At 45.6% G+C, this 27,860-nt stretch overlaps 1 protein-coding gene across 1 annotated transcript in view; it reads left to right on the top strand.

Moving 5' to 3' along the window:
* Window positions 1–349: 349 nt before the first annotated feature.
* LOC121636161 (atrial natriuretic peptide-converting enzyme-like) overlaps window positions 350–27,860 on the top strand; it is a 46,922-nt gene continuing 19,411 nt past the window's right edge. The window contains exons 1-17 of the mRNA XM_041979446.1: window positions 350–400; window positions 1,599–1,955; window positions 4,515–4,626; window positions 4,728–4,832; window positions 7,872–8,107; window positions 8,393–8,506; window positions 9,210–9,317; window positions 10,553–10,663; window positions 12,533–12,655; window positions 12,811–12,915; window positions 13,237–13,468; window positions 13,700–13,842; window positions 15,148–15,255; window positions 15,335–15,448; window positions 15,620–15,730; window positions 15,827–15,950; window positions 16,144–16,272. Coding sequence (XP_041835380.1) covers window positions 373–400; window positions 1,599–1,955; window positions 4,515–4,626; window positions 4,728–4,832; window positions 7,872–8,107; window positions 8,393–8,506; window positions 9,210–9,317; window positions 10,553–10,663; window positions 12,533–12,655; window positions 12,811–12,915; window positions 13,237–13,468; window positions 13,700–13,842; window positions 15,148–15,255; window positions 15,335–15,448; window positions 15,620–15,730; window positions 15,827–15,950; window positions 16,144–16,272 — 2,360 coding nt within the window. The 5' untranslated portion in view covers window positions 350–372. The remainder of the gene's footprint in view (window positions 401–1,598; window positions 1,956–4,514; window positions 4,627–4,727; window positions 4,833–7,871; window positions 8,108–8,392; window positions 8,507–9,209; window positions 9,318–10,552; window positions 10,664–12,532; window positions 12,656–12,810; window positions 12,916–13,236; window positions 13,469–13,699; window positions 13,843–15,147; window positions 15,256–15,334; window positions 15,449–15,619; window positions 15,731–15,826; window positions 15,951–16,143; window positions 16,273–27,860) is intronic.

Genomic DNA, 27,860 nt, shown 5'->3' with positions numbered 1-27,860 from the left:
AGGGACAGGTTTTATCATGTTGTACAGACGAAGCAGGGACATGATTTATCATGTTGTACAGACGAAGCAGGGACATGTTTTATCATGTTGTACAGACGAAGCAGGGACATGATTTATCATGTCGTACAGACGAAGCAGGGACATGATTTATCATGTCGTACAGACGAAGCAGGGACAGAGGAGGAACTGGTCCAGTGGGCGGTGGGGACTTTGATTTAACGATAGGTGTCTAGTAGGTCAGTCTTCATGTTGTTTTATTTTAGGGGAGTTTCTGCCAAAGGTGTCAGTGCTGGTTCAGACCCAGAACTGGATTCTGAACCAGTTCTTTCTGTTCCTGGTCCAAAAAGCCCTGACCTCAGCCCTGAAAACCAAATGGTTGATGGACACACTAGATATGGCGGTGAGTCCCTGGAGCAATGTGACCACCATTTTTCAAAAACCAGAACCGCTTCTCTAGAACCAGAACCAGTCTTTAGACCAGTGGGTCACCTGGCGGGTTGACAGCTACAGTTTTGTACACAGCAGTGAAACACAAACACACACACCGATAGGTGACCGGGGTGTTTTTGTTTTGTTTTTACATTTTACGTTTTTAATGACACAAAATGTTGATGAGACACAGTTGTGTCAAAGTGACACGGTTGCCATGGTGATCAGCCAGATGCATCCATTTATGTGTCACACACACAAACAGAGCAGTTGCGTGGATTTCTGAGATGTGAAAATGAGTCACCAAGCATCAGTTCTTCTCCTCACATCCACCACGTTGACTTTCAGTCCATCAGGACCTTTTATCTCACATTTTATTGGACCATTTCTATGGAAATTAATAGACACATTTATAGAAACATCTGTATGAAAATTAATAGGAACCTTGTTAGAAACATCTCCATGAACATCTGTGGGACCATATGTATGATTATCAGCATGAACATCTCCAGGAACCTTGGTAGGAACACCTGTAGGCACTTTGGTAGGAACATCTGTAGGTACTTTGGCAGGAACACCTGTAGGAACTTTGGTAGGAACATCTGTAGGAACTTTGGCAGGAACACCTGTAGGAACATCTGTAGGAACTTTGGCAGGAACACCTGTAGGAACTTTGGTAGGAACATCTGTAGGAACTTTGGTAGGCACACTTGTAGGAACTTTGGTAGGAACACCTGTAGGAACTTTGGTAGGCACACCTGTAGGTTCTTTGGTAGGAACATCTGTAGGAACTTTGGCAGGAACACCTGTAGGAACTTTGGTAGGAACATCTGTAGGAACTTTGGTAGGCACACTTGTAGGAACTTTGGTAGGAACACCTGTAGGAACACTGGTAGGGACATCTGTAGGAACTTTGGTAGGAACACCTGTAGGAACTTTGGTAGGCACACCTGTAGGTTCTTTGGTAGACACACCTGTAGGTTCTTTGGTAGGAACATCTGTAGGAACTTTGGTAGGAACATTAGTGAAACACATAATGCAGCATTCTCTGTGAGCACTCGAAGCTCGTCCATGTTGTTAGCTAGCGATGTCACGTCTCCCATCACAACAGAAATGGTTGGTTTTAAACTTTCCTGCTATTTTAAAACTGACTCTATCTCCCTCTTCAGGTATGTTTGGCAGCAACCTTCTGGACTCCAGCCCCCTTCCCTCCCCAAAGCCCATCGCCGACAGCAACCCTGGTTACCACAGCAACAGCACAAACAACCCTTACTCCTCATCCTCCTCCTTGTTTGAGACAGAAAATGTCACCTCATCTTTAGGAAATCATAGTAACAACACCATGTACCACATCCCAAGCACAGCCGCCACCATCACCACCACCACCACCACCAATGCTCCGCCTGCCTCCTCCTCTCTGGCCACACCCACCCAACCCTATACAAAGCTGCCTGATTGGCTGGCCTCTGTGACATCGCTGAGCACCGCCTGGCCGATGAGCAGCACCACCTCAGCGCCTGACACAGGTATGCAGGAAGCAGCAGGGGGTTGTGGGAACTGTGGTTCTACTTTTGACTCGTCTAAAAACCAGAAACCCTCCTCTGAGAAGGAAAAGTTTGGATTTGTAACCCAGAGTCACAGCTAAAGGTGATGCTGCAGAGAAAGACCAGGAAGAAAACTACAAATCCTACAATCCTTCACTGTCTGCCCTTCTTGCTGCTGTTTTGTCCTCTGACTGCAGCACTGACGAGCACGCACCATCAAGTCTTAGACTTGGTTCAGGTTAGACCCAGGTTTAGGCTGGGGTTACAGAGAGGGTTGTTAGCATGTGTTATGCTAATGAGCATCCTCACAAAGAGCAGAGGGTGTGTGTGTGTGTGTGTGTGTGTGTGTCCTGATAAATCAATCCAGTTTGTATTTTAACATTCCCCTCGTCTCTGTCTCTCTCTGGTCCTCTGCTGTCCTTCAGTGTCTCCGTCTCTCCGTCTCTGTAATATGTGAAGTTGAGGTGAATGCCAATGAGCTTCGGTCTGTCCTGTTCTCTGATTGGACGCTGCCTGGCCACCAGACAAAGTGAATGTTTGACCGCCAGATAATTTCAGTTTAGAAAGCTGGATGTAAGCAGATTGGAAACAGCTGAGGGAGTGGGTGAAAGGTCTGGACTGCAGGCAGGCCAGTTCAGCAGCCGGACTCTTCTCCTGTGAAGCCATGCTGCTGTGATGGATGCAGGATGTGGTTCAGCATCGTCTTGCTGAAATCTGCAAGGCCTTCCCTGAAAGAGACGTTGTCTGGATGGGAGCAGATGTTGCTCTAAAGCCTCCATGTACTTTTCAGCATTGATGGAGCTTCACAGATGTGGAAGCTGCCCACGCCATAGGCACTAATGCAGCTCCATCCCATCAGAGATGCAGCTTTTCACCTGTCCACTGATAACAAGCTGGATGCTCCCTCTCCTCTTTAGTCTGCAGGACACGCCGTCCATGCTTTCCACAAACTAGTTCACATCTTCATCCAGGTTTCCACTTTGCCTCAGACCATTTTAAATGAGCTTTGGTCCAGAGAAGACGGAAGAAGCTGGTTCTGGATCCTGTTCACATCTGGCTTCTTCTCTGCATGATGGAGCTTTAACCTGCATTTGTGGCTTTCAGAGTGTTTCCATAAGCAGAATTTCTCCAATCAGGTTACAATTCTGATCAGACCTGTACTGTTTACATCGTCCCTGAACAAGCTATTCCAACCCTGTGTTTACATGCATGAACAGAATAAATCTTTTTTCCATGAGCAGATAGTTTGGTCAGGGACAGGATGCATACCACCCTCGCTTGAGGTGAGAGGTTGAGATTAGAGTGGTTTTATTTCTTGTTTTCTTGGTTTTGGTGGATGTTTGTCTTTTTACTCGTTCTTACTGCTCTTATGGCAGAATTATCTATTGACTTGCTTTGTGGTTGTGCTGTTTCTAGGCTGAATAGTTTCATCTGGAGCCAAAAATTTTTCCCTTAGTGTGATCAATAAAGTATTTTTATTAATTTTAAGTCAGTTTTTTACAGATGGCTGAACCTCTGTCCATATTTACTTCAGAGAGACTCTGCCTCTCTCAGGTGCTCCTTTGATACGTTTAACTTCACCAGTGTTTCTGACGGGTTGTCTTTAGTACCGCCTAATTTTCCAGCCTTTTGTTGCCCCATCCTGAATTTTTTTGAACATTTTTGAACGTTTCTTTCTTCAGCCTTTGACGGGTTTGTCTGGTCGGTGGTGAACAGATTATTGGTTTAAAGGTCCGTTGGTGCTCGCTTACGTTCGTAAATAGCGGCATCCGTTTCGAACGTTGTCATACGTCACCGTCCTTCCATGCTTGTTTTGTGTTGCCATGGTTATTAATTCAGTTCCTCCACTAGGGGGCAGTGCTGAGTTCAAAGTTCAGTCCTGTGAGCCGGCATTAGTTTCAGACCCCGTTTAGCAGCGGTAATGTGTTAGGTTGTTTCCAACCACCCAATATGCTCTAAAAACTCTCATACAGTTTTCATTCATAAGCTCGTGCAGTTTCTACAGTCGTTGTCCTCATCTTCATTCTTCTTCTGCTTTTTCGTTCCCTTCCTGATCCTCTTCTTCTCTGGTTTGTTTCTTTTGCTGGTCTCATGTGAGCTATTCTGCTCAGCACTGCCCCACAATTTCCGGTGGTATTGCTCCGTCTTCTGCATCAAGCAACGGATAGCTAAGCTCCCTGAAAACTGACCAAATTTTGTGCAAAACCAGCGCAGAAGACAAAGCTGTACCCGTCTTCTGCATAAATGGACCTTAAATTCTATTAACACTTAAAACAGGAGGGCAGCTTGGCTGTCACAGAGCTGCTAATGCTAATTTATCCAAAGTCTGTTATTGTCTAAAACAACCTGATGTCATACGATACAGCGTGAAGGGAAGTTGATTTAATAACCTAAAACATTAGTTTTTATTGAAACAGAGTTCTAGTTTAAATAGAAAATTGAAAAAATTTGACTTCTAGACTAAAATCCACGGATGTCTGTAGATCCCTGAGCAGCCTCCAGAGGGCGCCACGCTCATGTTGTGGTTCCATCTCTCCGCAGGAAGCTGCCAGCTGATCGTGGAGCCTCAGTGTCACATGCTACCCTACAATCAGACATGGCTGGCCTCCTCCATCGCTGTGGTGAAGAGCTCAGAGGTGGACATGTTGCTAAGGTAACAGCATCCATAGACGAGCTCCAGAGATATGAGAGCAAACATGTGCTCGGTCAGCAGATCTGAGCTACAGCTGATCCAGATCTCTGGGTGTGTTGCAGGTTCTTCAGCTACCTCAGCAGATTGTCCTGCTACAGACACATCATGCTGTTCGGCTGCTCGCTGGCGCTGCCCGAATGCATCGCTGCTGACGCCACGGACGACAGGTGACACCCAGAATACACAACTCTGCCACCAACATGTAAAATGCTAACTAACCATAGCTTAAACACCATTAAATGATAAATGTGGCACCTGACTGGGGTTTGTATTCAATTCATGGTGAAAACAATGTGTGAAAGTGTAACAAAACGTAATTGTTTAACAATAATCACTGATTGGTGATCAGTAGAGTTTATTGGGCTTTCATTAAGTTAAATACATGATGGGGGAGGAGGAGCATGGATGGTCAACGTTAAAGATAAAACCAGGTTATTCAGGAGCAGATGTGGTTGATTTTCACTGGTTAACACTGAAAATCCTGATTATTCTCATTCTGGTTTAAAAGGCCTCCGTATGTAAAGTTATAGATAAATTCTCTAATAAATAGATTTATTTCATCATTTATAAGAAGTCAGTTTTAGCAGAAGCTATTCAGTGTTTCACACAATAGAAAGAAGATATTCAGAGACACAGAAACAACTAGTAGAGTAATGTCGACATAGTTAAAATCCCAGAGTTCCTCCCTGAAGCTAAAAACACTCCAGCACGAGTGTGTTGTTCCACGTCAGCTGTTCCGTTAGTCTGATAGCAGCTGGGTGTGATCACACCCTCTGAAATTAGACACAGTATCAGTGCTCTCAGCGTGACCTCTGACCTCCGGGTGATGATGCAGGATGATGATGATGGGAATGCGTTTTATTGCTGATACGGAGAGTTTCTCTATGTGATGTAACCAGCAGTGACATTATGGTTTCTCAGTTCCTCTTAAAGAACTTAACCTAATAATGAAAGCTGTTCCTCCTGGATTCATTCTTACCATTCAAAGTCTTCTTTTTTTAGGTCTCGTCTAACAGTGTAAGCTGCTGTACTAGTAAACAGTACGTGTAACGTGTAGGTGCTGTCGGCTCCGTTTAGGTGCTGTCGGCTCCTTGTAGATGCTGTCGGCTCCGTTTAGGTGCTGTCGGCTCCGTTTAGGTGCTGTCGGGTCCGTTTAGGTGCTGTCGGCTCCGTTTAGGTGCTGTCGGCTCCGTTTAGGTGCTGTCGGGTCCGTTTAGGTGCTGTCGGCTCCGTTTAGGTGCTGTCGGCTCCTTGTAGATGCTGTCGGCTCCGTGTAGGTGCTGTCGGCTCCGTGTAGGTGCTGTCGGCTCCTTGTAGGTGCTGTCGGGTCCGTTTAGGTGCTGTCGGCTCCGTTTAGGTGCTGTCGGCTCCGTTTAGGTGCTGTCGGGTCCGTTTAGGTGCTGTCGGCTCCGTTTAGGTGCTGTCGGCTCCGTGTAGGTGCTGTCGGCTCCGTTTAGGTGCTGTCGGCTCCGTGTAGGTGCTGTCGGCTCCTTGTAGGTGCTGTCGGCTCCGTGTAGGTGCTGTCGGCTCCGTTTAGGTGCTGTCGGCTCCGTGTAGGTGCTGTCGGCTCCGTGTAGGTGCTGTCGGCTCCGTTTAGGTGCTGTCGGCTCCGTTTAGGTGCTGTCGGCTCCGTTTAGGTGCTGTCGGGTCCGTTTAGGTGCTGTCGGCTCCGTTTAGGTGCTGTCGGGTCCGTTTAGGTGCTGTCGGCTCCGTTTAGGTGCTGTCGGCTCCGTGTAGGTGCTGTCGGCTCCGTGTAGGTGCTGTCGGCTCCTTGTAGGTGCTGTCGGCTCCGTTTAGGTGCTGTCGGCTCCGTTTAGGTGCTGTCGGCTCCGTGTAGGTGCTGTCGGCTCCTTGTAGGTGCTGTCGGCTCCGTGTAGGTGCTGTCGGCTCCGTGTAGGTGCTGTCGGCTCCGTTTAGGTGCTGTCGGCTCCGTGTAGGTGCTGTCGGCTCCGTGTAGGTGCTGTCGGCTCCTTGTAGATGCTGTCGGCTCCGTGTAGGTGCTGTCGGCTCCTTGTAGGTGCTGTCGGCTCCTTGTAGGTGCTGTCGGCTCCTTGTAGGTGCTGTCGGCTCCTTGTAGATGCTGTCGGCTCCGTGTAGGTGCTGTCGGCTCCGTGTAGGTGCTGTCGGCTCCGTGTAGGTGCTGTCGGCTCTGTGTAGATACTATCGATTCTGCGTATGCTATTGACTTCATTAGATGCTAACGGCTCTGTTAGATGCTAGCAGCTCCATGTAGAAACTCATGGCGCTGTGTGTATGCTAACGGCTCTGTGTAGATGCTAATAGCGCTGTGTAAATGAAAAAGACTCCATGTAGATGCAGTGCTATCACTTATTGCATGTAAATAGGGCTGTACAGTATCAGAAAACATGCAGTGTATGTTTCTATTTCTTTTATGGAAAACCCTGAGCCTTTTAACTAAGATTGAAGGAAACTAAAGTGTTATCATTTTCAGACTTTTTTTAATTGATGTGTTTACTGTGTTTCTGTGTTTAGTTCATTTGTGATTCAAATGTTAATCATTTTCTTTTTTCATCTCAGAACATGCATTCTTTTATGGAACATTGGACATAAAATTAGTATATTAGTATATTTAGTTGATTATTTAATTTCTTAACATAGTTTCATTTTAATTTTTGCATTTTCAGGTCATATGTTTTACTGCATTTAATGACAGTGTTACAGCATATTTTTAATTTTTTATTAATTTAAATTTTAATTGTGGTCTTTTTTGTGTGGATGAGGTGTGAGCTACGTTTTTGATTGTTGTCCAGCTTTGTGCAATGACTATAAAGTGATTCTGATATCAGGCTAATATAGAAACTAAGTTAATCTAAATAAAAAGGCGTTTGGGGGCTGGAGGAAAGCAAATCACTTCATTTCAACATTTTTTTACAACATATCATCCATCCGTTGGCCTCCTGAACAAAGTGAAGCTGAATGAGGAGAGAAATTTAAACCAAGACGTCTAAAAGGAAAAAGAATCTGTAAAAGAGAATGTTGTTATTATTCAGCATGTACATGAAAAACATAAATAACAGTTTAAAGAAACGTGATTAAACATTTAGTTGCAATTCTAACCTCGATTATTTTCCTACAAAAGAATCTGGTTTGGTAAAATTCTCATTCACATTTTCTGTTTAGATTTAATTTAATTCAGAGCCTTTGTCATGTAACTTTTTGTTGAGACGATAAAGTTGTGTGTGCAGGAGGATGGTGTTGCCGTGCGCGTCGTTCTGCGAGGCGGCGAGAGAAGGCTGCGAGCCCGTCCTCCAGATGTTCAACGCCTCCTGGCCCGACTTCCTGCGCTGCTCCCAGTTCAGCAACATCACCAGCGCTCTGTCACCAGCATCATCTTCATCATCCACAGCATCATCTCCCACGGCGACCGCGGGCCTGATGCAGCCGGCCTGTTTCACACCACGTCAGATCAAAGGAAAACCCTGTGAGTACACACACACGCTTACAGGTATGTTGGTGTGGAACTGATCACAGGCTACGAAATGAAGGTTGATTTTATTATTATTTTTATTTTTGTTTTTTTTTGTTTTTATTATCTAAGTTTTGGTCTTGTTTATATTTGATTCTTTATTTAGTCTTTTAAGTGTTTCATGTATTCTTGCTGTTTAGCCTTTTGGTCGTTACCGACTGATTTTAAAGTGTTTTATAAATAAAGTTGGCTAAGGTACGATGACATCACCACTCTGTCTTTCCTCTGATTGGCCGTCAGCTGTGTGTGGCGGGAAGGACCACTTTCTGTGTGCGACGGGGATTTGTGTCCCCCAGAAACTGGTGTGTAACGGTTACAACGACTGTGATGACTGGAGCGACGAAACACACTGCGGTGAGCGCACACACACACATACACGCACTTTGTTGTTGTCAGAAGGGTTTCCAGCCGGTTGCCATGGTGATTTGTTTGCAGGTGATTGATTGGATGACAGCGGTGTGGACGTTGTGGAACTCCCTGGTTGTGTGTGTGAAAAGAGACAAAGTGTGGTTGCCATGGAAACCTAAAAAGAATATAGGCTGAGGCTGCTGGAATGTAAAGAGGGAGAGAGAGAGAGAGAGTTTTCTTATTGTTTGTTTAGGTCTCTCGCCCTTTCTCTGACCTCGTTTTTACAGATGAAGGTTTATGTTTGTGGGAAAGGAAGAAAGGAGAAGGAAGGAAAGATTATCTGAGACGGTATGAAGACAAATGAAGAAACGATTAACACAAACGGAGAAAGATTAAATAAAAAGAGAAAATGTAAAAAAATTACAGGAATAAATGAGGAAACGACATTTACTGGATACGAAATAAATGAAAACATGAACCAAAAATGATCATCTAAAACAAAGTGGGGACTTCAGATGGGATTAGAAAGATAAAAGTTAAAAAGTGATACAAACAAATTAGATAAAAAAAAGACTGATAATAGAAAAGATACAAATGAAAACTCCAAAAGACGAGAACGTGATGGAGAAAGGTCATTAAAGAAAAGCAATACATGAAGAAAAGACATGAAGAAGAGGAGGAGCAGGTCATGTGACCTCCTTCTCTGCAGTGTGTACAGGTGGAGAGTTTCGGTGTAACACTGGTCGGTGTCTTTCACCCACTCTGGTGTGTGACGGCTACGATGACTGTGGAGACCTGAGCGACGAACTCAACTGTGGTGAGAACACACACATAGGCATGACTGTTTACACAAGGTTTTCTATTGATATTATTTAGTGTTTTTTGTTTATTTTTCTAATCTATATTAATCATATTTTATATATTTTATCTTATTTATTATTATTTTATCAATAGGGGGTTCCATGTTGGGACCCCTATTGTTCAGCATCTACATGTGGAGTTCCCCAAGGCTCCATGTTGGGGCCCTAATGGTTCAGCATCTACACGGTTCCAGTATCTCACATCATGGAAACAAACCAAATATCTGACACTCAGCTCTATATTACCGTCTCACAAGGGTCCAGTTTACTTTCTGAGAGTAAACATTTATTCTTTCTGCTCCGTCTGCTTTCATGTCTTCATCTCTGACTTTGTCGGAATCTTCTACAGTGGTCTTGATCAGTAGTTCTCCAGCTTTCTGAAGTTCTTTCCATCACTTCCAGTCCAGTCCTGTAACGGTACCAGAGCATTTTCTTAGGAACTTAACTATGACCTAGGAAATCTGTGAATCAGAAAAAAAGGCTCCTAACTCGCAGGATGAACTAGAGTTGTTCTGTCAACTGAGGCAACTCAGCAAAGAACCGCTTTAAACTGGATCTTTAGGCTCTTTGTCACTAAGACACACCATTTGTTCCCATTTCTCTAATTTCATGTGTGAAACCAGCAAAGATCAGACTGTCTGACAGACAGAAAACAGGATTCTAGCAACAACAAGGTGATTCTCAAATAGCTGTTAGCTGGAAACCTGGCTTATCTCAGCATGGAGGCAGAACCTGGACACGTGGATGGCAAAAGAAGAGTCAGGACTAAAAACTATCTACAGCAGGTGAACAGGACCTTAAATCCAGCAAAAACCTGAACCAGGACCTGAAAGATCCATCTGGACCTTCAGTTGATCCATCTACTGTTGGAAGCCTCATCAGAAATGGTCTCCATGGAAACGTGGCTGTCAAGAAGCCGTTCTTAAGGAAAGAAACGGGGAGAAAAGGCTGAGATAGGTCACAAGAATTGGACTGAAGAAAAAGGACTGATGTAGGGATGGTTCCGCCCCAGAACCCGGACCTCAACAAGTCTAATGGCGGGATGGTTCTGCCCCAGAACCCGGACCTGTATGTATTCCAGGATCAGAGATGGTGGAAGTGTTTGAGGGAATCTACCACCTTTCCATCTGAACACACACAGATTGGTTCTTGTGTCTTTGTGAGGAGTGTTTCATTTGATGTGTGTTCGCAGTGTGTGACCTGGCTCGGGAGCATCGCTGTGGCGACGGTCGCTGCGTGTCCAGAGACTGGCTGTGTGATGGAGACCACGACTGTCTGGACAAGAGTGATGAGCTCAACTGCTGTGAGTTACCGTGGCAACTGAAGGCAGGAACTCAGCTGTGTGAAGTGATGAATAGTATTAACCTCTGCTTAACTAGACTTTTTCCTAGAACTGTACTCATTCCTAGGATTACTTTACTCATTCCTAGGATTACTTTACTCGTTCCTAGGATTACTTTACTCATTCCTAGGATTACTTTACTCATTCCTAGGATTACTTTACTCGTTCCTAGGATTACTTTACTCATTCCTAGGATTACTTTACTCGTTCCTAGGATTACTTTACTCATTCCTAGGATTACTTTACTCATTCCCAGGATTACTTTACTCGTTCCTAGGATTACTTTACTCATTCCTAGGATTACTTTACTCGTTCCTAGGATTACTTTACTCATTCCTAGGACTACTTTACTCATTCCTAGGATTACTTTACTCATTCCTAGGATTACTTTACTCGTTCCTAGGATTACTTTACTCATTCCTAGGACTACTTTACTCGTTCCTAGGATTACTTTACTTGTTCCTAGGATTACGTTACTCATTCCTAGGATAACTTTACTCATTTCTAGGAGTACTTTACTCATTTCTAGGATTACTTTACTCATTCCTAGGATTACTTTACTCATTCCTAGGACTACTTTACTCATTTCTAGGATTACTTTACTCATTCCTAGGATTACTTTACTCCTTCCTAGGATTACTTTACTCATTCCTAGGATTACTTTACTCATTCCTAGGACTACTTTACTCATTCCTAGGATTACTTTACTCATTCCTAGGACTATTTTACTCATTCCTAGGATTACTTTACTCGTTCCTAGGATTACTTTACTCATTCCTAGGATTACTTTACTCATTCCTAGGATTACTTTACTCATTCCTAGGATTACATTACTCATTCCTAGGATTACTTTACTCATTCCTAGGATTACTTTACTCGTACCTAGGACTACTTTACTCATTCCTAGGGCTACTTTACTCATTCCTAGGATTACTTTACTCGTTCCTATAATTACTTTACTCGTTCCTAGGATTACTTTACTCGTTCATAGGATTACGTTACTCATTCCTAGGATTACTTTAGTCATTCCTAGGACTACTTTACTCATTCCTAGGATTACTTTACTCGTTCCTATAATTACTTTACTCGTTCCTAGGATTACTTTACTCGTTCATAGGATTACGTTACTCATTCCTAGGATTACTTTAGTCATTCCTAGGACTATTTTACTCATTCCTAGGATTACTTTACTCGTTCCTAGGATTACTTTACTCATTCCTAGGATTACTTTACTCGTTCCTAGGATTACTTTACTCATTCCTAGGACTACTTTACTCGTTCCTAGGATTACTTTACTTGTTCCTAGGATTACTTTACTTGTTCCTAGGATTACGTTACTCATTTCTAGGATTACTTTACTCATTCCTAGGATTACTTTATTCATTCCTAGGACTACTTTACTCATTTCTAGGATTACTTTACTTATTCCTAGGATTACTTTACTCGTTCCTAGGATTAAGTTACTCATTCCTAGGATTACTTTACTCATTCCTAGGACTACTTTACTCATTTCTAGGACTACTTTACTCGTTCCTAGGATTACTTTACTCATTCCTAGGCTTACTTTACTCATTCCTAGGATTACTTTACTCATTCCTAGGATTACTTTACTCATTCCTAGGAGTACTTTACTCATTCCTATGACTACTTTACTCATTCCCATGACTACTTTACTCATTCCTAGGATTACTTTACTCGTTCCTAGGATTACTTTACTGAACACACGGCTCAGGCATGCTAAAGACGAACCATTCTAACTTCACCGCTGATTGTTTGTATTTACTGGAAGACATTAACCAGTAAAAAGTAAATGAATGTGTATGCTTGCAGCCTGTAAGAGCCAGGGTCTGCTGGAGTGCAGGAACGGCCAGTGTGTTCCTTCAGCGTTTCGCTGCGACGGCGAGGACGACTGCAAAGACGGCAGTGATGAAGAGTACTGCAGCCGCGAGCAGAGTGAGCTTCACACCATCTCACATCTGTTCATCCATCCTCTGCTCTATTATTAGCTCAGATTCCTGGGATCGCCACATTCCCGGGAATCAGAGGGTTCGATCCGGGTTCCAGACGTTGTCTGTAACTGCTGTCGATCATCTGTGTGTGTCTTCCAGCTCCGGTCGGGTGTGTTCCCGGTCAGCCGGGCTGCATCTTCTCTCCCTGTCAGCCGGGGTGTGGGGGGGGCAACGCCGCCTGCGACCCCCGAAACAACAACTGCAGTGAGTGTTCAGCTGACGGCGTCCTCACTGATATGAAACTCGACACCGTTCACACTCTCAGGCCGGAATATTAACGTTCCCAGCAGCTACTCTGAGAAGAAACTCAAAACCTGAGTGTTAGAAACACATTCTAAAGATAAACTTCATTCGTCTGTAGGTTAACTTATTTAGTTTTCTACTGGTTCAACGTAGATTATCATCTGAGCAACCAGCGTGGTCACTTCTGATATTTCAAAAAGTGAATGAATGCTAGATGTTAGTTGAGTAAATGTCTCCCCCTGCTGGTGGGATCTGGTCCTGACTCTGGTCTCTGTGGCCCAGCTCAATGTGAGCCCATCAGCCTGGAGCTGTGCATGAACCTGCCCTACAACCTGACCAGCTACCCCAACTACCTGGGTCACCTGTCCCAGAGAGAGAGCTCCGTGTCCTGGGAGTCCTCGTTGTTCCCCGCCCTGGTCCAGACCGGCTGCTACCAGTACCTCATGTTCTACGCCTGCACGCTGCTGGTACCCAAGTGTGACCCGGTCAGCCTGCAGCGGGTCCCGCCCTGCAGGTCAGCAACCAGCTAGTTAGTTAACCTGTTTACCCAGCTGTCTGCAGAAGAGCAAGTCCTCGTGTTAGTTAGTTTGTTTGTTAGTTTGTTTGTTTGTTTGTTAGTTAGTTAGTTAGTTAGTTAGTTAGTTAGTTAGTTTAATTATGCTCAGTTACTCTGATGGATCCATCAGAGATTAAAGGTGATGAGTTACTGAACCTGAACCTCCAGCGCTCCCTGTGCCTCCTGCAGGTCGCTGTGTCGTAATGCGAAGGAGAAATGTGAGTCTGTCCTCGGCATCGTGGGTCTGCAGTGGCCTGAGGACTCGGACTGCAGTCAGTTTCCAGAGGACGGAGGGAACACCACCTGTCTGCTGCCGGAGGATGGAGTCGACGGTACGAACGCTATGTTTGTGTCGGGGACGCACTGATCCACTTTTTTCACTTCCCATTCCAATATCGGAGATTTAGTATCGGCCGATACCGATCCGATACCGATCCAGACTAACAGGCTGAATTACCAAACAAATTACACCTTGTGTGACGGAGATCTTTCTCTTGTGCAGTGGAACGCCAGACTTGACTGAAAACGTCTTTCCTGTTAAAAACAAACAGATATAAATGTACAGGATTACTGAATTTATTTAACAACTGTGTTCCAACAGTCTTACATCAACTTAAACGATCTTAAATAAGCTTCACAAGCTCGGTCAAGCATGTAAAACAAAACTTCTCCAGGTCCAGGCAGAGCCAGGAGTTTAACACCCCAAGTAAAATAGTCTGGAGCTTGTTGATGATTCTCTGATGACACGTGCACACGCAGGTGAGCACACACCCACCAGCTGCGCGCATGTAATGTAAATACCAGATAAAAACCAGCTTCCCTAACTTACCCTGCATCCTGCTGATAGACCTGACGTAGCGTAGTTTGATGGTAGTTTTATTTAACGGTTGCAGCCATTCAGCAGCGTCTCTGCTCCACCTACGAATCTGTCTTCTACATGGATTTAACCTGCAGCCGGATCTCAACCACACGTTGTCCAGACCCAGCTCAGCTTCTGATTGGCTGTTAATGTGTTTATGGAGAGCAAAGCTGCGTTCATCTTGCATCCCCGGTAGAAGAACTCAGCGTGACGATAGTCCACATTAGCGCACAATAACTTATTAAATAATCTTTTTTTTTCTTTTTTCAGTGCAAACACTCTGCGAGCTGGAGATCCGGCACAATGCCGGCATACTTTAAGCCCTGAAATGAAACATCCATTAAAAAAGCTGCTGAATAAAACCAGATGTTCCCAACTCGTGGAGGTGTTTCACGCACACAGTGCTCAGTGTCGGTGACCTCGGAGCTTTCGCTGCGCCTGTTTTCCACGTAGACGTTAATCGAGTTGGCTGAGGTGGTGAAAACGTTCCAGATGGCTGATCCCGTTGCTCCACTAGTGTCAGCCTCCACGTGGTGTGTCCTTAGCGCATGACGTCACTCAAAGCGCACTGCATAGAATCACGCTAAATAGAACTGCACCTATGGACCAGGCCCACTGTCACGATACCCGATCTAGAACTTTCTTCAGTATCTGTACCGATACTGATAACAATATCAGTTTGGTGCATCTGAAGTTTGTCTTGGTCATGATGATGATGGACATCACGTTTAACCAAACTCACAAATATTCCTTTTGATATGTGTTGCCATGGCGACAGAGTGCTCCCCTAGCCACTTCAAGTGCCGGTCAGGTCGCTGCGTCCTGGCAACCAAACGCTGCGACGGACACCTGGACTGTGATGACCACAGCGACGAAGACAACTGTGGTGAGACTCTGCTGCCTCTTCTGTTGTTGCCGCCATCAGGATCATGTCAGCACACACAGTTTAACCATGTCCCCATCAGGCTGCTCTGAGCGTGCTCTGTGGGAGTGCCCCGGCTCCAAGGTGTGCATTAAATCCACCATGATCTGCGATGGATTCCCAGACTGCCCCCTGCTGGTGGACGAGGCCAACTGCTGTGAGACGGTTTATTATCACCTCGTTAATTAAAGTCATGTACTGCTGTCACTAGTGATGGTGTATTTTTGGTAGCCAATGAAGAGACTACAGTCCTGTCTCTCGTTTGTTTAGATGACGTGTTAGATTAAATGTTTAAATTTAACAGATTAAATGATCCTTATTTCCTCAGCGGTGTGCAGGGACAACGAGCTGTCCTGTAACAACCACCAGTGTGTTCATCGGACTCTGTGGTGCGATGGGAAGAAGCACTGCTCAGACAGCTCTGATGAATGGAACTGTGGTACAACACACACCTCACACACCTTACACATATATAACAGCATATAACAGTAACTTGTGCATGTGATTGGTTTTGTTTCGACTGGTGTCTCTGCAGTGTCGCTGTCCGATCGATCAGGTTCTGTATTGACAGTGTTTAAGACCGCAGCAGAGTATCAGGTCTGTGCAGACGAGTGGAACCACGAGCTGAGCAAACTGACCTGCAACCAGCTGGGACTAGGGTAAGGTTAGTAACACACACACACCTGTGTTTCCATAACTTCAGAAGACATTAAACCTACAATTCTGGATGCTTTGAATTAGTTTATTAATATAGTCAGGTCCTCACAGCATGACAGCGTAAACTGATTTATGTCTCCGTGATGTCAGTGTGCTCACACACAAACAGAGTAACTATAGAGAGTTCCTCTGCAGGGTACCCTCCTCTGTTTCTATGATACCCGACCAGCCTGGAATCCCAGGCCGTCGCCGTTGGCTACACGTCCATCCAGACTGGAACCTGAGGAATGGTTCTGCACTACAGGCCCGACTGGAGAAGAGAAGGTAACAGAATCACATGAGAACCATCAACGTCGTGGTGATTCCTGGTAAGCAAACTGGACCAAGACTTCCTAAAAACCAGGTCCATGGGTCGCTGGAGGTGTGCATGATAGGGAAGAAAATGTGCCTTTAAGATTGAGTGTAGTTTAAGGCCGAAAATATACTTGCTTTTAATTACATTTATGTGTGTTTATCCTGGCTGCCATGTGTATTTTAAGGTTTGTTGAAACAGCACATCTGCATGTCCTCAGAAATTAAAGCTACACGCTAACCAGTAGGGGCAGTGTAGGGACCAGTTTGAGTGGAAATTAGGGATGAGGATTGACAGCCGTAGAAATGATGAACAGTAACGAAGACAGTACTCACTCTGCTTGTTTTTGTCGTAGATAAATTCTTTATCAAAAGGGCTGCTGATATTAAGAGTCTGCAGACAGAGGTCTTTAATGATCCTTTATTCGGCCGACCAGGGGGACACCCCTTCAGGACAAAAGACCCCGTACAATCATTCTCCCAAGCTTATATAGCCTGCCTGCCACTATTTTCAGACACACAGCATCCAGGCACGCAGCCTTGTAGGGCTGACTGGTAATTAGTTGACATCACTTTGATATCATGTTATAATGTCATACTATTAATATTCTGCTGACCAGAGCTACACCTGTTGTTATTCAACTCAGCTCTGATACAGTCATACTTCCACATTTCCCCCTTTCAAATATTTCAGAGTAATCGGCCCTAAGACGATACTCTGAAACTTACAATAGGGAAACCTTTTTTAAGCACACTTGTCCACACACGCAGGTCTCAAGCATAACATAGGAGCCAATCTGAACCTCCCGTACGAGGGCGAAAAAAAAACCCCGAAGGGAGAAAAAAATTCCCCCGTGCCCCCCCTGTTGGGCGAGCACCGGTAACTTTCGATCTTACTTGACACTCAGGCACGGGTAGGCCAGTGGACCCCTGCACGAGACCTTCTAAGTACTATGACAGAAAGTAACCACACACACACAACAAAGAAACTCCATTACAATCTGTTTTCACAAGGATAACCTATTACAGAAGATTTCTGACTACAAAAACCACACGTGAATAACACAAGATAGAGTCTTTTTCCAGGCCGGAGGCAAACAGGAGTGTTGGGTCACCAGCCTTTCATCACAGGTTGCTGACCCTTTGTCCAACCGACTGTAGTTCTATTGAGACGTCACAGGTCCAACTCAGTACGGACCAATTGGGCAGCCATGATGAAGGATGTCTGTTTCTTGAGACTCGTACTCCATGCTCTCCTCAGGGCGGGAACGATGCACATGCCAAACAAGAAAAGAAGGATCAGAACCAAAGCTGACCCAACTCCCACCTTTATCAATACATTTTTCCAGTCAGCCATTAACTGGTCCAACCAATCAAGAGACCAGTCGCTCTTCCCAGCATGCTCTCGCACCTCTCTCCCCACCCGTATTATTTCTTCCATGGCAGAGGTAAAAGAACCATCTGGCGCTGTGTTAGCTGGAATAAAAGTACAACAGTCTTCCCCGAACATTTGACATATTCCACCCTTATCTGCCAGAAGCCAATCTAGTGCTTGCCGGTTCTGAAGTGCGAGTCTGCTAGTCTCATGCAGCTGTTCTCCTAGTGCACTCAGTCCCTCGATGGTGTGGTTAAACAACCGCTGTTGATTATAATAGATATAATTTATCCAGTTAACATTTTTATTCACAGTTATCCATGGTAGTATAGATTCTATGCCGGCCACTACTTCATTCCTGGCCGAAAATTCCACAGGAATCCCTTTAGCAATTCCAATTGCATCCCGATATACCCCATGAGAACCTGAGACCTGACGCCTACTTCTACGCAGCGCGCCCTTGTCATGCTTCAGGTTAAGAATATTATTTACACCATTGTATACCACCATAGCTGGCACCTTTAAGCGAACAGTAGCACACAACCCCACCCAAGAGGGGGGTAGGGTGCTTCGTAGCAGATTATTTCCACATAACCAGAAGCTATCAGCGACCGCATGTGATTGGTCTCCGAACCAAAATAGGGTTGGAACCGTGATTGACATATTCTGACAGTCCTGATGTAGGGGCTCCGGGTTTTCAAACCATACTGCTTTTGTTATGAAGAGCGGAGACATACCAGACTCTGGGAACCATGATAATACCCATGTGACATTACATCTTACCGTCGTGTTCCCCACCATTATTCCATTTTGCTGGAGAAATCCTCCGCTGGCAAAACACTCGTATGCGGCGTTATAGTCCACCTCGTAAACCGTGGGAGGGGACATGGCGGTATTTGCCACCTGGTAAGGTTCACACAATTCCTGAATTTTGTAACCCCTATATTTATTTAAATAACCATGCATCCTCTGGGCCCCATAAAGTAATCTACACTTTATACCACACATCGGGAGCCCAAAGAAAGCATTCGTTGTTGTAGACTTGAACGCTTCCTCTTTACACACCCGGCGTTGTTCCTGGGCACACTCCCAAGAGTTGTACTTGTCTGGGATAACAACCGGAGGGGCTCCAGGCGCCTTTGAGCACCATATGCATTCCTCCGAAGTCATTTCCTTTACTGACAGCCAAGCCCAGCGATACCAAGTGTTGGCCATCGCTTCCTTCCATAAGTAATCTTCACTAGGTCTAAACCCTCGTACTTCCGGTTGCCCCTTTACATCCTCCCCCCCCTCTAATGTTTTATCATGATAACTATCTACCAAAGTATCTAACCCTAGAGGGGGAAGAGTGAATGACTCAACCACCCCACTGTCTGGTTGGCCATCAGCAACCACGGTGGGCTGCGGTTCAGGTGTAAAAGCAACTTTATTCACAACAGGGGTGTTAACCGTGGTCTGGTAAGAACTTACAACCTTCCCAATCTCCAACAGACCTTCCAGCGTGTTCCATGCAGCAGCCCATACCTGGTCAACCATTAATGATGTTATATGTGCTAAGTGTTCATACCCCAGTCCTCCTGGTACTGACTGATGGTTACCTATTCCGGCCTGTGGGCGTGGAGTAGTGATTGTTACAAGACCAACCTTATCCAGCTCTTGGGCTGGAACCACAGCTGGAGGGGGAGTGGGCTCCTCCTTTTCAAAGTGAACTCCCCATTGCTTGGCAGTTGCAGCTGTGGTAACATAAACACTTAAGTCTGAGCCCAGAGGTTCTAGCCTGGACCCCAAAACCTCACCTCCCTGAGCACCGCTTTTATCATCCACCCCAGGATTCACTGGAATGTTATGGCCCTCTACATCTAGTTCCTTAATTGATCTTACTTTCCGCCTATGTTGTGCCAAAAGGGCAACATCTGTCTGAAATACTGAGTCACGGGTAGTGTGTAGATGTGTGCGGGTGCATGCCGGCAAGAGACCTGACTGATAATGACATTTGGCATGTGAGTCGTACTCCCCTTGGTCACTGAGGTCGCTCCCTCGTTGCGCAGTTGCCCCTCTGTTTCCTTGAGAAGGCCCTGGTGATGGGACGACGTGGTGACTGTTGCTTCGGGTCCGGATTGGTTGAATTGTCCCTGCCGAGATCCCTGTCTCGCCCAGAAGAAGAAACCAAAGGAATGTCAACCTCAACATCATCGGGCGGGAACTCTGAATCTGCCCTGACAGGACTATCTTCGTCAGATGCATGCGAGGCGATACTTCCCCTTTTGGGGGACTGGTCATTTGAGAACGCTGTACAGTCCGACCAGTCCCCAGGGCCCGTTTTGCAGTTGTTGGTCGTGGGTGCCAACGAGCAATGGTTCAGATGATGCCAAGCGACGCTCCCCTCAACCTGGACCGAAGTCGGTGTGGCACGGACCACCGTGTAAGGACCTCGGCGTCTAGGAGTGTTCCACTTTCTTCGAAACTCCTTAATGTACACCTTATCCCCGGGCACCACTGGACCAGATGTCACAGAGACTGGTTTTGGCTCGTTCGCTTTTTCCTGAAAATAAATCGCTTTATGGATAGCAGACAACTGTTTCATATAACTGTGCAGCTCCTTCTCCAACTGCTCCAGTGGGGGTCCTTTGAAAGGACCCCGAAACTGCGGACCCGGCATAGGGCGACCTGTTAACATTTCATGAGGAGACAAATGTGTGACCCGATGAGCTTGCATGCGGTAACTCATTAGGGCCAGCGGTAATGCGTCATGCCACCGCAACCCAGTACATGCACAAATCTTATTAATTTTTGCTTTAAGTGTGCCATTCACTCGTTCCACCCCTGCTTGGCTGGAGGGAGTGTAGATACTTCCGTGACGGACCTTGATTCCGAGCTGGCGCAGAACGCCCTCATAGACCTTGTTAATAAACGCTGGTCCCGAGTCTGATGAAAGGATGGATGGTAAGCCAAACCTAGGGATTACCTCACGGACCAGGAACTTCACAACCGTTCCCGCCCCCATGTCCTTTGACGGAGTGGCTTCCACCCAACGACTGAAATGATCAAAAACCACCAAAAGGTAGCGCTTACCGTGTACCGGGACCAACATGTCCACAAAATCTAAAATCAGATGACGAAACGGGCCTTCCGGGACAGGAATTCGCGCTGTGGGGGTGACAATACCTTTTCGAATGTTATTTTGCGAGCATATCTCGCACCGATTAAGCGCATCCGTCACCAGTGCCTGCAGGTACGGCGCCCAATAACCCTGTTGTTGTATTCGATGTATCACCTCATCTCGCCCACAGTGGTCTGGTTTGTGACACTCTGGAATTAAAAGAGACAAAAGTGAGATTGGAGCGACGATCAGGCCGGTATGTGACCGCCATAACCCTCGCCCATCTTTGGTAGCACCCCTTTTTTCCCACATGTTTTGTTCACTCGCGCTGGCACGCGCTTGCATTAATGTGATATCATCAGGTGTGACAGATGGTTCCAACTCCACAGCTGGGGCCAAGACGGCGACCTTGCAACCTGAAGCGTGCTTTGCAGCTTCGTCTGCCGCATTGTTTCCCATTGTGGTGATGGAGTTGTCTTTTCGATGAGCAGGACACTTGATAATGGCCAATCGATGTGGAAGCATCATGGCCGAGATCAACTTCATAATCTGTTTCCCATGCCGAACAGGTTTACCATCTGATTTTTGAAAGCCGCGCAGTTTCCAAACTGCTCCAAACAGGTGACAGACTCCGTGAGCGTATGCTGAATCTGTGTAAATATTAGCAGAGGAGTCTTTAGCAAGTTCACAAGCTGCAGTAAGTCCATACAATTCAGCTAATTGTGCAGAGCAAGGTTGTAAACATTTTTCAGCTTTTATTGTCACAAACGTCCCTTCCTTTTGTTGCACCACGGCGTAGCCTGCGTGAGTTCCCATGTGGTCTCGAAAGCATGACCCATCCACATAGTACGTGACCTGTGCGTCGTCCAACGGCCCAGATTCCAAGTCCGGTCTCAGTTTTGTGTACCTCGTGGTCTCAGTGACGCACTCGTGTGTATCACCTTCAAATTCAAAAGGTAACATATTAGCAGGATTTGTGGTCTCACATCTCTTAATTGTTACATCTGGATAGGTGAGCAATGGTAGATACTGAAGGCAACGTGCTGTTGTCAGAACAAGTTTGCTGTGATTGATCAACTCTGTGATTTTATGATGGGTGTAAATAACCACAGGATATGACTTAGTTATTGCAGACGCCTTTTCATACGCCATGTGAACAGCTGCGAGGCCCTGGTAGCAGGGGGGCCACCCTCGTGCTACGTCGTCCAACCTCGCACTGTAGTAAGCGATGGGTTGTTTCCTTCCACCAGCACATGAGTCTTGTGCCAATACAGCCGTTGCGTACATGTTGCATCTGTTTGAAACGTAGAGATAGAAAAGTTTGTCATATTCTGGCATTTTTAGCGCTGGGGCATTTTGCAGTTCCTGCTTGAGCACATCAAAAGCCAACAGTGCCTCTGTGGTCCACTCCAAAGACTTCTTTAAAGTCTTGACTTCAGAGGACTTCAGGAGTTCCCTGAGCGGCGCCGTCTTTACTGCGTAGTCCTCCAACCACTCCGCGCTGAATCCTGTGATACCTAAAAAGGTCATTAGTTGCGCGCATGTCTGTGGACGCGGTGCTCGACTTATGCCTTTGAGGTGGTCAGGAGACAGAGTTATTGTTCCATGGGAGATTACTCTGCCAAGGAATTCCACCTGAGGCTGGCAGAATTGCAGTTTTGTCCGAGAAGCTTTGTGTCCACATTCTGCCAGTCTCTGCAGTACTTTGATCGAGTCGCGCTGACAATCTTCAATGGTGTCTGAACAAATCAATATATCGTCTACATACCGGATTAGGACGCCGCTCAAATCCAGCTCCTGTAGATCCTGACTCACCACACGATCAAACCACGCGGGGCTGCTTGTCAGTCCCTGGGGCATTCTGGCGTAGCTGTATTGTCGACCTCTAAAGGTAAACGAAAACAGATATCGTGACTCTTCTGCCAGAGGGATACTGAAAAATGCTGAACAAAGATCCACTACTGTAAAAAACTTAGCTTTAGTAGGGATGGCATTCAACAGTGTGTGAGGATTTGCGAAGTCTGCAGCGACATCTTCAACAATGGCATTGATTGCCCTTAGATCATGGACCAGTCGGTACTTTGATTTATCTGCTTTTAGAACTGCAAGAATTGGGGTGTTACAAGGACTAGAAATCTCAATCAGCACTCCTACTTTTAAAAAACCATCAATTAAGATTCCAATCCCTTCTTCATCTGCGGGATTAAGTTTGTACTGTGGCCGCCAAGGTAAAACTGCACCTGGTTTTAATTTGACAGTAACTGGGCTGGCTGAAACTGCCAGTCCCACATCCGTCTCATGTCTGGACCACAGTTGGTCCGGAACCTGTGTTAAAATATCAGTTTCCAGATCACTGTTAAATCCAAGGGGGTTGGTTTTGCATGTCATCATTATGTTTTTCCCTGGTAGCACCACCATCTGAAGTGTTGCTTGTAATGACAGGTCACACCTAATTCTTAACATTGATCCATCCTCTGAAAGAGAGATTAATGGGTTCTCTGTACTGTTCCATGTTAAATGCTCTGCAGTTCTTACCATCGGACCGAGGTCCCTTGAATGGTATCCTGGGTTTACCAACAGTGTAATGTGTGGTAAGGATTGAGTAACACAGTACCATTTATCAATAAAGGTGTTCCGGTTTACCTTTAATGCTGCGCCTTGGCCTCCAATCAGGATATATGGAGCCTGTATTTTAACCATCACTCCATCCGTCTCCTTTTCCCACTTATCCTGAAAGGTTGAGCTGGCTGATGGATCAAAGAACATTGTACAGTGAGGAGGTAATTTTGGTGGAGAACCTTCCGGGGCCCAGGCCTTTATGCATGCCTTCCATTTTTCCAACTCCGAACCCAGAGGCCCCTCTATGCTCCCCAGCCAATAAACATTTGCTGGTTCTGCTTGGGCATTCATTTGTAAGTTTAATCCACAACTTTCCACATATATTCCCAAAGGGGAACATAAAATTTTGAGCCCGAGTTTACAAAGTGCATCTCTTCCTAACAGATTGACAGGAGTTTGGTCCGAGACCAAAATGGGTATTTTAATTTCATCATTACCTACTTTCCTTTTTACGGGAGCAGTAATAGGAACCAATTGACTTTTTCCCGAGAATCCTACTGTCTTCACAAAGTTGTTTGACATGGGAAGGTTCTTGGCAAGGGATCCCTGTATGCATGAATGGGTCGCCCCCGTGTCAATCATCATTTGGACCTGTCGATCCTCAATTTGGACATTTATCATGGGGTCGGTGCGTGTATGCATAATCAATGGGTACGAACCTTTACCCGCAGGATCCTCGGGACCCCCCTAAAACTGAGAGGGTCTTGGTCGTGGGCCACCCAGGGGTCCACCTCTTCTAGGGAAGCCTCCGTTTCTTCCAGGACCACCTGCTGGGAGGGGCATAAGCCGTGGGCAAGCCTTAGCAAAATGTCCAAACATTCCACAATACCAGCAGCGGAGGGATCCCTGCCACGCCCCAGACGAGGGAGTACCAAGCCTTGAGTATGAAGGACGGAACGGCTGGGGACCCCTAGCGGCCTGTGTTGACTCAGGAACTCCAGCAGTCCGTCCCGTACCTGGATCTGTGAACACAACAGCTTGAACCTTTTCTTTCAGCTTGCCTTGCAAATCATTTAGTTGCATCTGTGCCAGCTTCCTTTGAATCTGGAGGTCCTGTTCAGAAGTCTTAGTTAGGTCTTTCCTGTATCGGGTTACTGCATGAACCACATGATCACGGAACTGTTGCGCTGGCATAGATGTTAGACCAACGACATCCTCCAAACGTCTGCTGACATCCTTTGGCATTGAATCGATGACTGCATTTCTGAAAAGAGTGAGCAAAATAGGATCATTTTCCACATCTTTCTGAGACTCTTGACGCCACCTTTTTAACTGTGTATCGATGTATGCTGCTGGGTTCTGGTCGTCCTTCAGAGGTTCCCCTTTCAAAGCATCAACATCAATTTTATTAGGGTACTGTTTGCGTATTCCTTGCCAAATCACCCCCTTATAGGCTGCTAATTCTGTTCCATCTGCCCTTTCACTCAAAATCCAGTCCAGTTCATTGTCTCTGAAAAACTGCTGCATTTTAGACAACCCCAAAACCTGAGCGAGGACAGCTTTGATGTCACCCAGTGAAAGAAATGTTCCAGCCGTGTTTGATTCCAAAGCCTTAATCCACTTGCCTCCTCCTGCGGATATTTGAGGGAGCTCTGAGACCAAACCTGTCAGGTCCCGAGCTGAAAAAGGATGATAATCAGCCCTTGTTCCCCTTATCAGAATTGGGAACTCCCCCCCCTTCAATCTGTCAGGAGGTCTGATGTTAGGTCTGTATCTTAAATCATATTCGTCTCTAGGGACCCCTGTGGACGTGCCGGGTTTCTGTAAGCATGCAGGCATGGAAACTCCGCCTCCTGAAGTCGCCCCCTCCACCTCCTCATTTAAGTCATCTATTTCCTGTTCCATCTCAACTATCTGGCTCCGTCCCAACTCACGTTGCAAATCTTGCTGACGTGGTCCTAAGTTCATCCAAAAGCTATCATCTGTCTTACCTTTCCGAGCCAGTTCGGTTCGATCCTGGTAACAGTTAATGATTCCAGACTGGCGTCGCTGTGTACTACAGTATTTTGGGATTGTCATGTGGGGAGGAGTTTCCTGTTTTTCTCGAGGAGAATGTATAGAGGTTGAATGCCTTCCTACCTGGGCGTGTGCTTCCCCAGTGCCCTGTAAGGACGCACCCCGCTGTTTGAAGTTGGGTGGGTCTGGTTGGGGCAATGCATCAGTAGGAGGTCCCTTCTCCGCGAGCCCTGAAGCAGCAGATAACCTATTTTGGATATCACTTACATTTCCGGGTACGCCAGCATCAGTCAGTCCCCCTAGAAGGCTCTGCTGGTCATCAAGATTAAAGTCCCCATCAAATTTTATCGTTCCTGTTAAATTTGGAAAAAGTTCGGCGTTAGTACAGTTTCCAGTTTCCCCTGGACTATCCGTGAAAGACACAATCGTTTTGACATTTCGTTTAATTGGCTTGCTAATTTTAAATAAGTTTAAAATTTCCAATTCAAGCTGTCGTTTCTTTTGTCGTTTCTTAGAATTATTTTCAGCTTTGTAATCTTCAATGCGATGTTGCATTAATTCACAAATCTGTGGGTCAAAGCTTCCTGTAACAGGCCATGGATTTATCAAATTTTTAGTTCTTTTGCACCATTTTTCAGACATGTGTTGAATCTCTTTCATCCTATGGGGATGACGAATGCCAACAATAGCCTGTGGCGTGCTCATTGTTATCCTATTTAATCAACCCTGCTTTTAATACAATATGACAATCATGCAACTCAAACGAAAACCACTTGGGTGCGCCGCAGCTCCGTTTCCTGTTTCTAGGCGTCGGTCCAATGGGAGGAGTCGTGTTCTGTTGGAAGGAAACCAAAAGAGTTCAGCGGTCTTATTTTAACAGTTATAATAGTACAGATTACATCCTAGTAGCTGCACAAGAGCAGAGCACTATTTTATTTTTGTCAGTGCTTGTGTCTATGCGCGTTAGCAAGTAGCTTAGTGTCAGATTTCACCAGACCACTATGAGTTTGGGGAACGAGTCAACTTATGCACTGCAATACAGATTAATTTTTTCAACATGCAGCATGCAGTATCACTTCAAACAGAGGCCTCTGTCCATGCTCATGCATAAGTTTTTTCCAGTTTACCCAGCAGCTGCTTCGATCTCCAGTTACACTCAGTCACGCATTCCTTTCTACATTTAGTCCACACTTTTACACACAAGCTCACCCTCAGCTTTTCTCCTCTCCAAAGAGAGTTTTGAAGCTTTTTTTTTTTTCTCTTATTCTTCTCACACATGGACATAAGTTTACTTTCAGCGAGAGAGGTAAGGCAATCAAAGGATAGTTACACACTCAGTCAGTCACACATTTCTGTCCGGTGCATCACCCACTATCATACACACACTTCAACAGCTGAGCAAATCACCATTAGTCAGAGGAGAATAAACCAGTCAAAACACAGTTTAAAACTTTTCCCTTATTTCCTCACATAGAAGACATCAGTTTTCTTTCCGTTGGAGGGGTAAAGCAGTCAAAAGACAATTTTCAGCTCACTCAGACACCCATTCCTATCCGCTTCATACACACACTCACAGAATACATCAGTTCAATTCATCAGTTTACCCTCATTGAGAGTAGAAGAACAGTCAAAAACAGTTTAAAAGTCACAAGTTCGCTCTCAGTGAGCAGTCGAAAGAATATGTCAACAGTCAGTTTATAAAGCCTTTTTCCTTCCTTTTTCTACGTACGTTATTTAATGTTGCAACAAAGTTTTTTACAGCTGTACTGCGCTAAGCCCCTTTTACGCAGATTTCCCGGGTTAACAGAGCTTAAACCTTTCACTACTGGCTCTGTTTAATTTAGGATCAGATTTTTGATCGATCTTTGCACCTTGCTTTCCTATGAACCTAGTCATAAGCTACTCACACCCACTTAACTGACCCCGTACAAGACCAGACTATGGCTCGCAATCTTGCGGGCCCTGTGTTTAACTCTTTACTAAATTTGAACTCAAAACGGATCGATCGGTGCCTTCACATCATTTTCACTTTTACTTCACTTTCACTACTATTTTTGTTGCCAATTTACTTTCGCCGCTATACTGACCCTCCTCTCAAAGTTCCCGGGCGACCGCGTCCAGTAACGCCGAGGTTTTGATAGGGCCCTGAAATATTACACCTTAAAACTGACCCCCCTTCCACTAATTGGTGAGGTCCTCAGCCTACTTAATATCTCCTTAAACTGAGCCCCTTCCCACTAGCTGGTGGGCTCCTCGAAAACTACTTTATTTCTCCTTAAACTGACCTTCCTCCCAGCTACCTCTGGTAAGGCCCTCATAAACTAATTACATTTGTGCGCACAAATTTATCTGTCTAGCAGAGTCACACAGCAGCTGTATAACTAAGTTCAACTTGTAGCCAGGACAGCCCTGCGCCTCGGCTCACTTCACCCAGAAGGATTTAAAATGGGGCCTACCTCCTTAAGCGGTGAGTCGAAGCGATCCAGGCGTCCGGCCCCAGCGGTTAACTGG

The sequence above is a fragment of the Melanotaenia boesemani genome, unplaced genomic scaffold (assembly GCF_017639745.1).
Source record: "Melanotaenia boesemani isolate fMelBoe1 unplaced genomic scaffold, fMelBoe1.pri scaffold_158_ctg1, whole genome shotgun sequence".
NCBI classification, from domain to species: domain Eukaryota; kingdom Metazoa; phylum Chordata; class Actinopteri; order Atheriniformes; family Melanotaeniidae; genus Melanotaenia; species Melanotaenia boesemani.
Note: the sequence above shows the minus strand (reverse complement) of the source record. Positions and strands in the feature narration are given on the sequence as shown.